General features: G+C 37.3%; 1 protein-coding gene across 15 annotated transcripts in view; it reads left to right on the top strand.

The window, feature by feature from the left end:
* Galphao (G protein alpha o subunit) overlaps positions 1-17,050 on the top strand; it is a 421,275-nt gene that overhangs the window by 154,543 nt on the left and 249,682 nt on the right. Inside the window, exon 1 of one of the 15 annotated variants that reach the window (XM_067087645.1) lies at positions 13,854-14,527. The exons of 13 other annotated variants lie outside the window; for them this stretch is intronic. In XM_067087645.1, coding sequence (XP_066943746.1) covers positions 14,410-14,527 — 118 coding nt within the window. In that variant the 5' untranslated portion in view covers positions 13,854-14,409. Of the gene's footprint in view, positions 1-13,853; positions 14,528-17,050 lie in introns of those variants that run through there. One more of the 15 variants, XM_067087644.1, reaches the window with a different exon arrangement.

Here is a 17,050-nt window from a genome sequence, read left to right as displayed (position 1 = left end):
AGAAAAATTACTGAATTATTGCTCTCTCTCTCTCTCTCTCTCTCTCTCTCTCTCTCTCTCTCTCTCTCTCTCTCTCTCTCTCTCTCTCTCACATATATATATATGTATAAATATGTATACGTATATATGTATAATATATATATATATATATATATATATATTATATATATATATATATATATATATATATATATATATATATATATATATATATATTATATATATATATTGGTCTTGACGAAGTTCTGAGACATTGATAATCTTTTGCATTTTGTTTATTCTTGTGTTGCTATTGAAAAGAAAGTTACACACACACACACACACACATATATATATATATATATATATATATATATATATATATATATATATATATATTTATATATATATATATATATATATACATTAATTATTTACATAGATACTATAAATGTACATTAATTATTTACATGTATATATGTGTATATTAATTATTTATATATATATATATATATATATATATATATATATATATATATATATATATATATATATATATATATATATGATCTTTATGATCGGATGTTCAGAGGCATTGATAATCTCCAAAAGAAAAAGTCACTAATATGTTTCTGTGTTCTTTGCTCATAAACCAGAATGTAGAATTAGTGTGATTAGATTTCACAGAGATATACAGTATCACTAGTGGAAATTAGAATGGGTAGAATAAAGAAATTAAATTAGTGGTAAAAACATGTGGAAGATGAAAACTGGACCTATGAAATCTAGGGAAGGACAGGAAATGTGACCAGTGTTTAACTTCTAATAAATGCTTGGTATCAGGTTAATCCCCCTACATTCTCCCAGTCCAACGAGGAGAAAAGACTGAACTTCAGGCGCAGTGAAATTGTAAACCATTAGCAAACAAAGTAGGAAATATACCTTGTTAACGGAAAGCACGGTTGAAGGAAGATGTCACTCTAGAGATTGGAAAGGAAAGGTCATGGAGAGTTGCCATGAACTAGATATGGAAATCTTACGGCAACTGAAATGAAGTAAAACCAACAAAGTGGGCGTGGAGAGGCCTGGTGTGAGTTGCAGTGGGTCAAACGGAGTTAGTGAATAAAGAAAGCGTGGGCCATGCAGGAGAAAGAAAACCTAAAATGAAACGCAAAAAGATTGGAAATAAAATATCAGTTGAACACGATATCAGAGAGGCATCTAAGTACTGCATCACTCAAGTTAGCTGAAAAATAATTTGATAAGCCGGCAAACTTATGTTTACAGGCGCTATCATGATAAGTGGTTGTATTTGATTAAAGTCCGTTCAAGAGACATTGTACATAAGGAGTGATATTTCAGAAAAGGCGGGAAGTTTGTGCAATACCGGTCAGACATACACGCCAGGTTTTGGATTGCGTAAAAAGTTGAAGACTGTTAATACAATCTCAAATGTTCAAGCATCGAAACGATAAATAAAGTTTTTACTCCCTAATGCATCACTTTTTAGAAAATACAGAAAATTAATTTAAAGTTAAATTTGTGTTCTTTGCTGCAAATAATGGACAAGCTTTCTCAGCTTTCATTGCAGCGTACGTTTTCCTAAATAATTAAGTTATAATGTTAATGGAGTACAGAGGTTTTCATTTAGAGATGACAAGGAAACCACAGAACTAAGACCTTAATACTCAACCGGTTGTTGTCGGTTGAACTGACAGGGAAAATGAGAATCCGCAGTTTGTATATTAAGCACGCCTCCTTTATTTCATGTTTATTGGTAACTAAAGTCAGTTTACATGGTACAGTATCAGCAGTTACAACGAGATTTAATTCATCAGCCTGAGTGGTGCAGGGAAAAAGTTACAGAGGATAGGAAAGGTTGAGAGTGAAAGAGAATGTTTTTTGGGAATTACTTAATTTGTGCCTGCTTGGGTTTGGAGGTGATAAAAAAGACGGTTTTGCTAGGTAATTTGGATACAGAAGTAGGTAGCAGAGAAAGAGATGGCAGTAGGAATGACATGGCAATATTGATAAAAATGGAATTTATGGAGTACATGAGGTTGGAGAATCTTTTGGAATGTTTTTTTATTATTATTTTGTGGTCGATAATTTATTTATATAGATTTTCTCGACAGTTTTCAAATGCTGAATTTTAAAAATAAGTTCGAGGCGTAAAAGTCTGTTTGCTAATCTAAAACAGGAATTGTGACTCGGTGTTAGGTCATTTAGAATTATGTATAGTCGTAGGATGTCTGTTAGTTTATTAGTGGTTTTTGCGAGATCTTAATGAAGTTTCTGAAATTATAGATGCTTTAAAACTTAGCTGGATATATGTCTCTGTAAACCTTCCGGTGAATGCACCGTGGCTTCGTTAGTTCTGTAAACATCATTAAAGAGTTACCAATAGAGCTGGGTTTAAAGGATTTGCTGAATATGAAAATTTGTGTGTTGTATTGTTCTGTGTTTTTTCTCTCTGTTTTGGGGCAATGCTATTCTCATTAAAAAGGATAACATTATGTAAGAATGGCAGAAGAATTTGTAAAGATATCCTTTACCGGGGATCACAGAGGGTAATTCCTCTTGCAGTATTGCAGCTTTTATACCCTAGCTTCGTCTTAGAATGACATGATTTAATTCACTGTTATGAATGGCTTGAGTACTAGATTTCTCCATTTTACCACTGATATACTCTTCTGCCGTGGAACCCTATGTTGGTTAAGAGTTGTAGGGTCCAGTCTTGTTCCATGATGACAGATTTCCAGCTAGTGCAGTTCGAATGTCCTCTTCACATAGCTGCCATAACTGAATGCTTAACTCCTTTAGCATTCAGGCATCTTCTGACACTGACATTAGGAAATATCAAAGGCATGGTTGAATGTGGATGCTTGTAGTCTTAAGTTTAGTAAAAGAATACGTGATAATCAAAATTGTCGTTAGGGTAATTACAGCATGTAGCCTAGTCAATGAGAAGACAAACAGAACATGAAAGTAGCTATTGTGAACCACAGTCGGTTTTAATTGTTTGTCACTTGTATTATTAGCAAATCCAAGAACAAGAAAATTATTATCTTCGGGCACGTACACTGTGCCACTCACCGCTTTCTTGCTTGCATTCTTGCACTTCCTAGATATTAAAGCTCTCCCTTTTTAATTTTCAATAATAGCATCAATCACGGCACCTCCAAGTTCTGTAATTTTCAACCCTGGTCTTCCGTTCTTTCCAAATGCCCAAACTGTTGCAGAATTTATTTACTTATATCTATTTGCATATTTCTTAACTATTTAAGTCCATTCCCAGTCTTCTGCATGCACCCTGCTACCTTTTTTGCTTCACCTAGTCTGTGCCTCAACTCTTTTGTAATCCTACCATCATTCATTATAATTGCTTCCAAATACTTAATACAAATCTGCCGCTTCCATTCTTCCAAAATCCATTTTTATGAACATTCATTATTCCTTCTTGGTTTCCATTTTCCCTCGTAGCCTTTCTTTTACATGCATTTCTCTCAACTTCCTCCTTAAGTTAACACATCCGCATCATTACCCTATTCTTGCGTATACTTACTCTTAACTTTCTCCTTAACCAAGCACTGTCAAACTTTTACGAATTTCTTTAGTTTCTCCTCACTATCCCCAATCAACACTGCATCATCTGGAGATAAAAACCCTTCCCAACTCCATGTAAAATTCTTTTTTTATGATCCCACAACTCTGCACCTACATATGTTGTCTTATCTCCAACTTCTCATACGCCTCCATCCGTCAAGAATGAACAGATACAAAACGTAACACACCCTTTTCCTGGACTTACTTTTACACCAAACTTTGTCACTCTCCTGCGTAACTTTTGACGTGCTTCGCTACCTTCCTAAAAACTTATAACCTCTGTCAGTTACTTATCATCTATGCCATACATTCTTAACACCCTCCATATTGTCTCTCTACATCCATGTATGTCGCATAAACCTTTCTCTCTTTACCTTTCAAACTCTTTATATAACTGTTACATAACAAAAACTTGATCCACACACCCTGTCCTTGCCTAAACCACACTGTCCTTAGTTTATTAGTTCTGTCACCTGTTTACACTTGATCAAAATCCTAATCCTGCCATACACTCCCTTGGTAAGCAGAGTCACGCTATACCGTTTATAGCTTTACCTTATACCCCCATACAATTAAAGATTTAATCCTCTCACCCACTCTTTTGGAACCTTTGTCTCTTTCAGATATACTTGACCAACCTTGGTCAGCCACTAAGTCACACTATCACCACCTTACTGTGGGATCTCACGTGTAAACCAGTGCATAGAACTGAAGTCAGATACCCTCTAGCGCTACGATCTGGAATGTGTAGAAAGTATACACACACATATTTATACACACACACACACACACACATATATATATATATATATATATATATATATATATATATATATATATATATATATATATTGTATTCATTTAAGTATTTATAAAGGAGGATTAGTCACCTCTTGTCTCTCATTTATTAGCACTTTGGACAATGCAAAATAAAGCTACTTGGTTTTGTGAAAGTTCCAGCTTGTCTAATGAAAGTTTTGGTTCGATGAAGAGATTTTTGACAGGTCAACTTCCTCTACCTCTGAAATTTGAACTTCTCGAAAGTTCATATTCATCCCAACCGTAGTTCCTTAATCCAGCAAAGTTTCTTCAGCTTATGAGGCAGTTCCTTCAATATCCAAGGATAGCAGTTACCTGCACTTCCTTCCTCCCATTTTTGTTGACATAGCATAAGCCCACTTCTAATTGCATATGCCCATCATTTTTTCATTAACTTGATATTCATGCTATCCAGTTAAACCAAACGTACCATCCTGGCTACTCCGAACTCGGCCAGTAGCGCTGATATTCATACAGTGATATATTAAGATGTTATTGACAGGGTGAAGCTTTCCACCCGATTCTATTTTAGGTAGGACCCTGCTCCCCCGTGTTAGGTTAAGATCCATCTTCTAAACTGTCATTTATGCACAAATCACTTAGACTGAGGAGAGTACCTGGATTTGCGCGTTGTCGTTTTGAAGGTAACCGCATTTTGCAAAACACTCATAGCTTGTGTACACACACGTATGCATACAGTCTCCTCAGAGATAAACCAGTTTCCTTAAAAAAAAAAAAAAATAGACAGATCACCGCTAAATTCATCAGGGTTCACTTCTTTGATTAACATGGGAAATTAGGTCGAAGGAATAAAACGAATAGGCCATTGAGCAAACCAGCATTTAACGCCATTCATCACTGAACATATAGACTGTCCAATCAACGTGGAATCTTTCTCATTCCGTGAAGTGAAGCTCTAAGTAGATGGGCATTTTACGCTGAAATGCAAACTCTCCCTTCATACTCGTATGAGTGAGAGGTCAGTTACTCTCTTCTGCTTTTCTGTTTGTAGAAATGTTATTCATTTATTTTATATTTTAATACTAAACTATTGTTAAAATTTTCATTAAGGTCCCTTACTATCGTAACATTTTCTTTTTAGAATTTTAGGTGTCATAGACCTTGTTTTATTATCAACTTGCAAGCATAGAATTTTACGTATCCACACCTTACTAAAAAATAATATATATATATATATATATATATATATATATATATATATATATATGTGTGTGTGTGTGTGTGTGTGTGTGTGTGTGTGTGTGTGTGTGTGTGTGTGTGATAAAATCGATTACTAAATACGATACCTAAGAAACTAATGGTTGTTTATTTTAAAACACAAAAGAGTCACTCACAAAATTCTGAAATGTAATTTATTTGTGCATGTCTTCTTACCAGCGTCAATTACTGACACAAAGTATCGCAATAAATAGTCCTAGCTAGAAAGTTTCCTTTGACTCGATTTATTTATATTCGTTTCAGTTTTTGTGATCGTGCTTCCCACGAAATCGGCTCACGTGGGAGGAGCAAAAACTTCTTTCTCTCTGAAGAGAGAAAGAGATAGTCCAGAAAAACTGACAGGCAGAGACTTACTTCTAGAATAATGGATGTATCTCTAATCTAATTTGATTAATGGTTTTCCTTGAAGCAATGCAAAAAGGGGCATTTGCCTGTGTTCATATATTGGTATCAGGTAGTGCAAGAAAAATACTGCTTTTCGTGCCAGCTATTTCATCGTTGCCTTATTCAAATACAGGTATTTGCAGGCCACTAGTAGCGAGAAAGCTGAATTTAGGAACAGATGTTATTTAGACAGCTTAGGTAACCGTTGTATTTAACATCACAGTACTGTAACGAAATTTGTTCATATCCATTCATCCTACAGACAAAAAAAGTGACGCTTGAAAACTAGCCAGATTTCATAACGGTTGGTTGTCTCCGGGGGTGATTATCGTAAGATGCTTATCGCGTAAACTCTGCTCCTCCCGGTATCTGATAACGCAATTTATCGCTAATGATATTGGTAAAAAGTACTTTAATCCAAAGTGAGAGACTAAGAACCGGTTGAAAGTAATATACACATATATATATGTGTGTGTGTGTATGTATAAATGTCTGTGCTCGCGCTAAAGTACGCAGTCCGCGGCCGTGGTTATTTATTTTGTATGTTTTACCAAAATTTATTTATTTTGTATGTTTTCGAAGGCCAGGATAACATGCATGCGTCATTAATCCGTTTCTTACGTAAGGCTCTTCAGAAAAATTTGAACGGTATGACCCCCTTACGCAAACCGTAGACTCTGTACGATTGTGTTCTTATCGACGTTTGTGGCTACACTTACTTACTGGAATGAGGAATGTTCTTTGTGATGATAAGAGCCAGATACCAGGAAATGAAGTTCCTTGCTTCTGTCAAGGCATAACTCGTTTGCTTACCACAAAAATACATAGCTTATATGTATTAAATGAATACGGAAGTATTTTGGTTTTTTTGCTATTTTCTCAACACATGTTCTGTTGTCCCACAATAGACAGGGCAAGCCTTTCATCTGTAGCCTTTGGAATAATTTTCAGTGACGCTCTCTCTCTCTCTCTCTCTCTCTCTCTCTCTCTCTCTCTCTCTCTCTCTCTCTCTCTCTCTATATATATATATATATATATATATATATATATATATGTATATATATATATATATGTGTGTGTGTGTGTGTGGGTGTGTGTATGTGTAAAAATCACATACATACACATATACATCTCACACGCTCTTGCGTATTCTTGATCGTGGGAGGGATTATTGGTATTACTCGATGGAATTCAATCAAGTCGACTTATTTTGTGCGTCCTCGTGTGTTGCAGTTGTATTCAAGGCGATTATTTCTCTTTTTTGGACTATGCAGCAATCAGTGTGAAGTCATAGGACCATGTAGTATTCATAATTTCACTGTTTGTTTAATTGAATGGAAGGAACGAAGAGAGAGAGAGAGAGAGAGAGAGAGAGAGAGAGAGAGAGAGAGAGAGAGAGAGAGAGAGAGAGTCCAAAGTATTTGCGTTTAGTAATTGTAAATATATTTGCAAAGGTGAAAAAAACAAAACAAAAATGTAATACTGAAATATTAAACCCACAATTTTAACTACTTTTACAGAGGAGTGCTGTCGTATTAATTGACCATTTCGTGCTTTAATAAGTAAGCCTGACACTGGAAGAATGCAGTCCCTTGGAATTCAGTAAAGAGTTAGCCATTTAGAGAAAGGTGTGTTTCAAGCTTGGTACAGTAATAAGTCAGGAAACGGCAAACTGTAAAAACTATTGCAGTACACGTGAAAGAGTGGGGCATGGCTTACGCCACTTGGCTGGGGGATGGTGTTGTTTGGGAAGCATCTCCTAGGAGCAAGGGCGGAAGTATTTATGAGGTACCCTTATAGAAGGCGAAGGTTCTTGCATCAGAGTGGAAGTGTGTGTCCATACATGAGTCATGTTAATGAGATGGAACACTGGTGGCGCACGGCTGAAACGAGGTCAGGAAGCCTTACTCTCATAATGAAGCGGAATCTCAGGTATGGTGAGAAACTCATTAAGGCCAGGATAATTATATGAAAGGGGGTTTTCATTAGTGTAACATGAGGCTTGTTTACCGAAGTGGGCTTCATGTCTGTTCCTTTCGTTTCCAAAAAATGACTAGTAGATTGGAAAGTTGGATTTAAATTTCTAGTTTGAGCATCTACGAAGGAAATTTACCCTGGAAAGAATGACTAAGACGAGACTAGAAAATGTATATTTTCCTGAAACAGATTCAGAAGCTTAAGACTGATAAGATGTTGACTTAGATAGAAAGAAAACATGATGTGACAGAATGAAAAATGTGTAGAAGTGGAACCGGGATAGCGTAGTCAACTACAATTAACTTATGATAGTAAAATAATTAATAGGTCGCAGGGATGAGGAATAACTTCCTAATTCAGGAATATTGATTTGCAAGGTCTTGTTAAGTACATCAGTTTTCTGAATTTGAGTAGAAAAACTCAGTTATATGTATATATATATATATATATATATATATATATATATATATATATATATATATATATATATATATATATATATATGTATATACACATATATTTATATATTTGTATGTATATGTATATAATTATATGTATATGTATTATAATATATATTCAAATATATACATAATTATATATATATATAATATATATACATATACATGCAACATGCATGCATTTTATGAGAATCTCTTCAGGACATATATTAGATCGTAAAAAGACATTAGTCATTTTCACATTTTTAAAAAATTATTTTTACGGCATGTGAATTATGATGACATCAGGTGTTCTTTCCATCAATAATGTTTCGTCCTTTTGACCTTTTACGTTGAGCGATCAGTGTTTCGTCTTTCGCATCCCCACATATAAATCTTTTAGGACTAAATTTGATAATTAGGTCAAAGGACAGATGAGCTGAAGTTGCTCTTAATTCCACCTAACTTTCCTATCCCGTTTGTGAATTAATTAATCAGTGATTAACCTTAGGGACCACCGCCTCTGCCGCCGAAATTTCTAAAATTAAACTTTTAATGTGCGTTTTTTTTAATTAGCATTTTAATTAATGCCGAAAAATCTCAGAGGTCTGAAAATCCTCAGTAAATGTATAACCGTGTTTTGCTCCGTTGACCTTTGGAAAAAAATCTACCCAGGACCCCGTCTACCTGGACCCTAATACCCCCACCCCAAACAGCGACTCACTCACAAAACATAGAAGCTGCTGTGAAAGATCTTGATTTGCAGTCTGCAGTTTTCTCTTTTTCTTTGAATCTTCGAAATCTTGGAAAATTTCTACCTTGTTTTGATGTCCATAATTTTTTTTTTTTTTTTAAGTATTTCAAGGTTATCGAAGCTCATATGCTGCATTTTCTGACTCACAGCATGATGGTTAGATCCCTTCTTATTTCAGATGTTTGGGATATAGCATAATTATATAAATAAGCAGTTATATTATTTTCATGTGTAAAGACCATTAAATGTCTAAGTACTTTTCCTTAGAGGGTCAGAGTCTGGGTTTTTCATGTGTATTCATACTCATCTATGTCCTCATCTCAGCATTTTCCGTTCTAAAGGTAGAGTGTGTGCTGCTGTAATAATACGTACACGGTTGTAAGGCTCATGAACCTTGAATTTTTTCTTGTTTTAATGTTAGGAGGCACAGAAATATTTTGCCTGCCAGTAAATTTATCCTAATGTTTGTTGCTGTTCCCGTAACACATACCTATACTTTATTGTGCGAACTCTTAACTCGTTGAAGTGAGTCTGCAGTCTGCACACCCGATCGCTGAGATCCTCTCATGTTAGGGATTTCAGAGTGTGTTGCTCCTAGTCTTCTTCTCTTTACTCTTTCAACTGTGGGGATTAGATTCCCCTACCTTAGTTCCAGAATGACATGACCAAACGGCTTGTTTCGGATCCCACAACCTTGACCAAATAACAACTTGTATCACCGAGGTGTTAAGTTGAGAGTACGACGGCATAAATCCCATTTTTATATCAAACTTTCTTTCCATTCAGTCCGTGACCTATGCTTGCTTTCTTGAGAAGAACATCGTTCTGGGCTGGGTTCACTTTGTATCCACTCTTCTCTTACATTCGCTGCTTTCAAAGTTCTTCTAAATCAACAAGATGGTGTATAATTGTGATTTTATTTTCTCCAAGGGGCTCCCTCTTCTCTTTAGCTACAAAAAAAACCTTTAAATCTATTTACCGATCTCTTCTAACATAATGATTGTAAGTTATTTCTCCTTATTTGGGAGAGCCACTGTTTCTGGCAATGTTTTCAACCACCCTTTCCGTAGTTCTTAGCGTTAAGTATGTTCATTCAGTTTGTGACCGGATTATCACGGATTCTCTCGCTCCTTACTAAATTTTATCAATAATTACACGGTGATTCTTGTTTCTTTCTTATACTTTTTTGCTCAGTCTTCTCATTTGTGTCCCGACGGGACGGGAATAAATGTGGCAACACTTGATGCTGAACTTCTGCCTGTTATATTCGCCTAAGCTAAAGTCATGTGCATACTGTGATATTTTTAGTACACACACGCACAAACATACATATATTTATAGACAGATGAAGAGGTATGTATGTAGCCTACTGTATGTATGTATGTGTGTGTATGTATGTATGTGTGTGTGCATGTATGTTTGACTATGCAGTTACGTTGAAGCAAAGTCCCAGCAGGTTAATCATTCACTCCAGTTTCTTGCCAATTCCAGACAGTGCATGAATATTAGAAATCAGTTTTTAAAAATTATTTTCGTGCTCGTTATAATTTTGTCAACATTGAGATGTCGAGATGTTTCCTAACAGAGAGTAGCTCCAGAGACAACAACAACAAAATAAGTAAATTAGAATGGTCGCTGTTGCATTCATACACCTGCACGGAAGGCTGTTTAGCAGGGTGCCAAACTTTCCACCTCGAAACACTGCACTGTCAACTTCTGTCTTGCACACACTGTTACACTCCCTGAATATTAGGGCCCTTCCTTTCCAGTTCGTTTTTCATGACATTCATCCAGCGGATCCCAGGTCTTCTTCACCTTCTCACCCCCCTCCTAACACTTCTGAACTATACACACTTTTTATTACCTTAATGTCCTCCATCCTTTCCCGAGACAAACCAGCTCAAGACACTCTCGAATCACCCCCTCACCTACGCTATACTTCTTCACCATCTCCATATTTCTCACCGGGCCAGTTCATCCTTCCCATATATATACTACAACAGCTTCAATAGTTCTGTTTGTATTGCATTAACCGTTTAAACTTGACTTTTATAAAGGAAAGCTGGCACAGTTCCTTTGTATATTACCACCTTGGCCTCCATGTAAACCAAGTATCTTCTAATCTTGTAAACTCACCCTGCTATGTTCCATGCTTTACTCACTCTTTGACTCCTCGCTTCTCTCATCCAAGCTTCATTCACTATATTTACTCCCAAAGTCATTTATGAATCAACTGCTTTCATTCTTGTATTATCCATATTCAACATTCTTACTCCATCAACCTGATTTCTATTTACCCTCGTAGCCTTTCTCTTGTTAACATATATTTTCAATTTCTCGTCTTGCAAAAACTTTCAGATTGTCCTACTAGTTCCTGCAACTTCTATTACAATCCCCAGTCAGCAGAAGCCTGAAGCCGTGTCTCTCCATTCTTTAACAACAGTTACTCTCACAAGCATTTAAACTCAAACTAAGCGTCTCTACTCATGTCGTTTAGTTCTGCCATTCCTGTACCTTCCATATTTACCAAATTTCGAAAACATTCACGCAATGTGCCCAGGAATTCATTCACTTTTGATAACAGCTCTCAACATCTTTTCGTATGAGACTCATCTATTCAGTAACCTTCCTCACTGTTTTTGCCTCCCCGGAGGACAATTTATTCTTTCTAAGATCATTCTTACGTTGTCTCTATCTGCCTTTTTTTTTCACTGTAACTGTCTTCTTAACTACTCTACCCCTTCTGAACATGCTATGCAATTCCTTTCCACTGTTATCAGACTCTACTTTCTTTAACATACTTACAGCTTCATTATATATCTGTATATAAATATATGTAATATATAATATGTATCAGCTGAAGCCACAGGAAAAACTTAACAGAGAAATTACAGCGTCAAGTACTTTCGTGTAATTAACATATCTTCGGGGCACAAAGATGTGTCAGTTACACGAAAATGCTTGGCACTCTGTCGATTCTTTTCAAGTTTTTCCCGTGGCTTCAGCCGAAAAATAAAATCACGTGCAGATTTTCATTTTTGGTATTTATATGTATATACATAGATATATGTATGTATATATACATATATATGTACGTATATATATTTGCGTGTGGTGTAGAGAGAGAGAGAGAGAGAGAGAGAGAGAGAGAGAGAGAGAGAGAGAGAGAGAGAGAGAGAGAGATCTGAAACGTAAAGAAACGGCATGAGAGAGAATTCCAAAGTTGGTCAGTTCCATATCGAAAGGCAATAAAGGGTTGAGCTCTCCTGTCGATTGCAAAGATAATTCCTTTGTGAACGTCTGCATATAAATTCTTACTTAATTTTACACAGTATATATTGGGTTCAGATATACGATGTTTTGTTATTTACAGATGTATATAAGTTCACTTATTTATTAAATAAATGTTTATACGATATGCGCATAAAAGCTTATGAAAGAATGCACAGTGTATACTTATGTAAACTTGCTTCCTGCTAGTAAATAGTGTCACATCATGTATGTCTCACTAATAAATCATATATACATATATACAGTATATATACAGTGTATATATATACATATATATACATACATACATACATACACCACACACACACTAAGAAGTTACGTTAAAATGTAATTCAATGGTTGTCCTTCAGTATATTTTTAAATTGTTGTTTACTTCATAGTTACTTTTCAAGGTGTGTGTGTGTGTGTGTGTGTGTGTGTGTGAGATAGAGGAGCACTTGATATTGGTGTTGATTTTTGGAGTTAAAGGAGAGCATTGATGATGGAAAGAAGCATAGTAAACGAAGCGAAATAACAGACATTGTAATTAAGAAACTGGATATGTATGGATACGATTAATAAGAAAGGAAGAGAGAGAGAGAGAGAGAGAGAGAGAGAGAGAGAGAGAGGGAGAGTATTGATACATCATCTACTATGTCTGTCATAAGCCGACAGAATTAGAATACCATGAACCGATGGTCAAACGACTTAATAGAAATAGCGACCACATCTTTGTTAAGCGAAATCTCTACAGCCGACGTTAACAGAAACTTTCCCCCGTCCGTTTAAGCCACTGCCCCAGAATGTGTATAGATTTTGAGTAACGGACTCCGAGAAATTCTTGAATTCATAATTAATTTTAACCCCCTCCCCCGATGCCGCCAGCGTGCATGCGTGTGTTGCCGACGAGCGTAGCATTACAAGCATTCTTCATCTTGATCTTTCGAAATTTCCCATTTTTTCTGAAGGCAGGCTAATGATAGACACATAATGAGTTGCATATTGACGCTTATCTGGACCTACGTTAACGCTTGCTTTTTACCTGAACGATAATGATACTCGTTATTGATCCCTACACACACATTAGTATTCTTTCAAAAACGATATATTTCATCATGATTTATTTTAAACGTTGGCTCTTAGGAATGCAGTCTTGAATAGCATTCCATTCTTTAAAAAAATCAAGAAATAATCGTGAAGAACATTCATAGCTGCAAAGATATCGTGTTTGGATGTGATAACCGTACTATCATCAGCTTCTGTGGTAACTCTCGTGCGCGCTGCCCTGCCCTAACGGGGTGCTATTTAACGTTTTTCCTACCGATTTCTTGGTTGGATTCGGTGGTGTGTGTGTTATCCACTATGTTTCGTCCGTGAGAGTCTAGTTGATCAGGGATATCTGATGTATTTTGTACTGTCATGCCGTCCCCCAAAATCGAGAAATATATGGGTGTGGTAGGAATGAGTGGTGACACTGTTGCGCGTGGTAGCTAGTGCGCTTGCGCCTGGTGAGAACTATGAGGACAGTAGTGTACGATAATCGTGGGAGATCTCGTTTTATCGAAGGGAACAGATGATTTTGGAGTGTTGAGTGTCTCTGCGGCCTGTGCTCTTGTAGACCTTTGACTTAGAGAAAGACAAAGTGGGGCAGAAGAGACTGTTTTGCTGAAAAGGTGGCGTGGGTGTTGTCGCCGACAGTCTCTGCTCCATCTCTAGGGTTGGTAAGGTTGGGCGCCGCTAACCTCCGTCAGTGTGCAGTGCGCTAAGCTTAGTAGCGGATCTTTGCTGCCCCTTCATCCGTGGTGTGCGTGTGTGTGTGAGTGTAGTCGTAGTAGTGTTTGTGTGCTAGGGGTTGTGGCGCCGCCACTGTGGTGTGTGGTGGAGGTCGGCAGGAGGACCTTTTAGCGTGGTCGGTGAGGAAGGGCCGCCCGACACACCGCCACGATGGGATGTGCCATGTCTGCCGAAGAGCGGGCCGCCCAGGCCCGTAGCAAACAAATCGAGAAGAACCTCAAGGAGGATGGCCTACAGGCTGCCAAGGATATTAAACTCTTACTGCTGGGTAAGTGTCAAGGAAGCTTAAAGGATGAAAGAGGTTTCGTCTGGATGTTCGGATGAGACGGGGCACCGTGCCCACTTTGTGTGTGTGTGTGTGTGTGTATGTGTGCGCGTGTATGTGTGTGTGGTCTTTAAGTTACGACTACAAACGCCTTCTCTAGATAAAGTGTATCGAGTGGTGATACTACAAGTTGTGGGTCGTGGGAGCGCAACTCGAGCAACTTAGAGGTTGGTGCCCCAAGGTACGCCCATAGTTTTGAGATTAGCGCCCATTTGACGGGCGTGGCATAGAGAAATGCTGCGCGCAGCTTCCCATATGGGCGTGGTTCTAAATTGGCTATAGTCTTTAAAGAGAGTTAGTACAGAGTGCGAATTTCAAGTTTGATTGCGGTTTCCTTGGGAGGCGGCAGGTGCTATACCCAAGGACCGGGAGCATGAAAGATAGAAGGAGACATTTGACAGGAACTCCGCCGATGCCGACTTTACGGCAATTGTGGCATGGGTGGTGCCATCTACCGGCTGACGGCCGAAACTGTGCCACGGGTGGGGAAGGGGTTGGGGGGTGGGGAGGCGAAGCGTACAGCTGACCTGTCGTTGGTGTCAGACTAGTCCATCATCACTCTGCTGACCCTGGCAGTCTCCTATCATCGACATCATCATCATCATCTTCATAAGGATAAACACGGAAGCGTTGGATATAATCCTTTCCGTAAAATGATGAAACGCTTTTGTTTATTTCACTTCCCGAATACATCGCTGGCACTCCAGTGCCAATCCTTTCGCGCAGAGGGAGGATGCTCTTTAAATACCAAAGAGAGAGAGAGAGAGAGAGAGAGAGAGAGAGAGAGAGAGAGAGAGAGAGAGAGAGATGTCGGCCAAAATGTCTGGCACAGCTGACCGGGACTGCCCAACAATTCTCCCCCACCCCTTTTTAACGCCAGAAACCCCACCCTCATCCACCATTGTAGGTGGGAGATTGTGGTTATATGAGGCAAAGTAAGGCGGTTATATTAGGCAAATTAAGGGGTTAAGAAGCCATGCATTTGTTTGTGACTCTCTTTAGTCTCGGCTCTCTGAGTAGATTTCGATGGAGCCTTTCCGAACAAAGACTGTTTTAGTTTAATGACTTTTTTTCGGATTCGCATCTCGCCCATTGCTCAGATAATGATCATCACTGATTTTTGCACCGGACTTAAGCTTCGATATTCGTAGTTTTGTATTTCGACTCCCCCAATCCGCTTGCTTTTCACTAACATTAAACTTTGGGATAGTTACTTTCAGTAATCAGTAGTAACAGATAGGAAAGAGTAGGCAACTTTGCACGTAGAGAATAAAGCAGTAGGTTGTGTATTTGCCACTTTTACGTGAAAGGAAATCCTTTGTTCGGTGAAAATCCCTTCTCGTTAATTTCATTCTAAGTGCTGAATCCTGTTACATAGTCATGTTTAGTTATTCGTTTAATTTCGTAATTTAAAGACAGTGTCTTGCATTTCGTGAGAAAGTTTGTGGACTTATGGTTTTATTAGAAACCGGGAGAGTCTTTGGGAAAACTAATTTTTGCGGATTTTTGACGACACGATTTTGCAATAGATTAAGATAGGATGTAGGTGGCCTTCAGTGAAAAGACTGTTTTATCATTACCGAAAAAATGCAAGATTCTTGTTTTATCAAGGTACTGGGAACGTTGAAACTATAACCTTTAACCGAGGGTAAGTTTTTTTTATGTTTGCGCGTATAAAGATAGATGATGAATAATGACAGGTTTTTAGTGTTAGATTATCAGATCGTAAGTGTTAGAAGTCTTTCAAAAGATTAAAATGGGCTGTGATTGTCGCAAGCATTTTCCTTTCTCAAGAGGCGCCGAGACATTGTATAATCTTGCTGCCGTGTCTGATGATAGCTAGTTATTTCTAGTGTACTGTTGATGCAGTGGATTTTGCTGGGGGTCATCGTGTTCTAAATGTGTTGAAAGGAATTGGAGCCCTTAAAAATTTATCGAGAGACTGCTTTCAATACATTTCTATGCGTGAACTTGACTCGGTGATACACGTTTTGGGGGCACATGTAAACACGTACGTATATAATATAGACTATACTGTATGTATATATATATATATATATATATATATATATATATATATTATATATATATATATATATATATATATTGAGAGAGAGAGAGAGAGAGGAATGTGTTCTGTACAGTGAAAGGCTTTTCCGTAAGAGAATAAGGAAATGCTAGATAAAATGTAATACAAAGCAAAGGGCCGTTGAATGTATGGGATTCTTAAAGATTTCCTGTGAAACGCTTTTCGTTTCACTCGTTACTGGACATTTTAAACCGAAATATGGCGTACTAAATTCACGGAAAATATGACTTTAAGATTTTTTAATATAAAAATTATGTAATGTTAGTAACAGTAGTTGCTGAAAACAAAGATTATGCCATCTTAGTAATGAAAGCTGCTAGCTAAATGTAGAATATAGGCATGAGTGTGCTATATGCATGTAATGAGAATTGCCTGAA

This window comes from Macrobrachium rosenbergii, chromosome 44 (genome assembly GCF_040412425.1).
Source record: "Macrobrachium rosenbergii isolate ZJJX-2024 chromosome 44, ASM4041242v1, whole genome shotgun sequence".
Lineage (NCBI taxonomy): Eukaryota > Metazoa > Arthropoda > Malacostraca > Decapoda > Palaemonidae > Macrobrachium > Macrobrachium rosenbergii.
The sequence above is the reverse complement of the archived record's forward strand: the minus strand, read 5'-3'. Positions and strand labels throughout refer to the sequence as shown.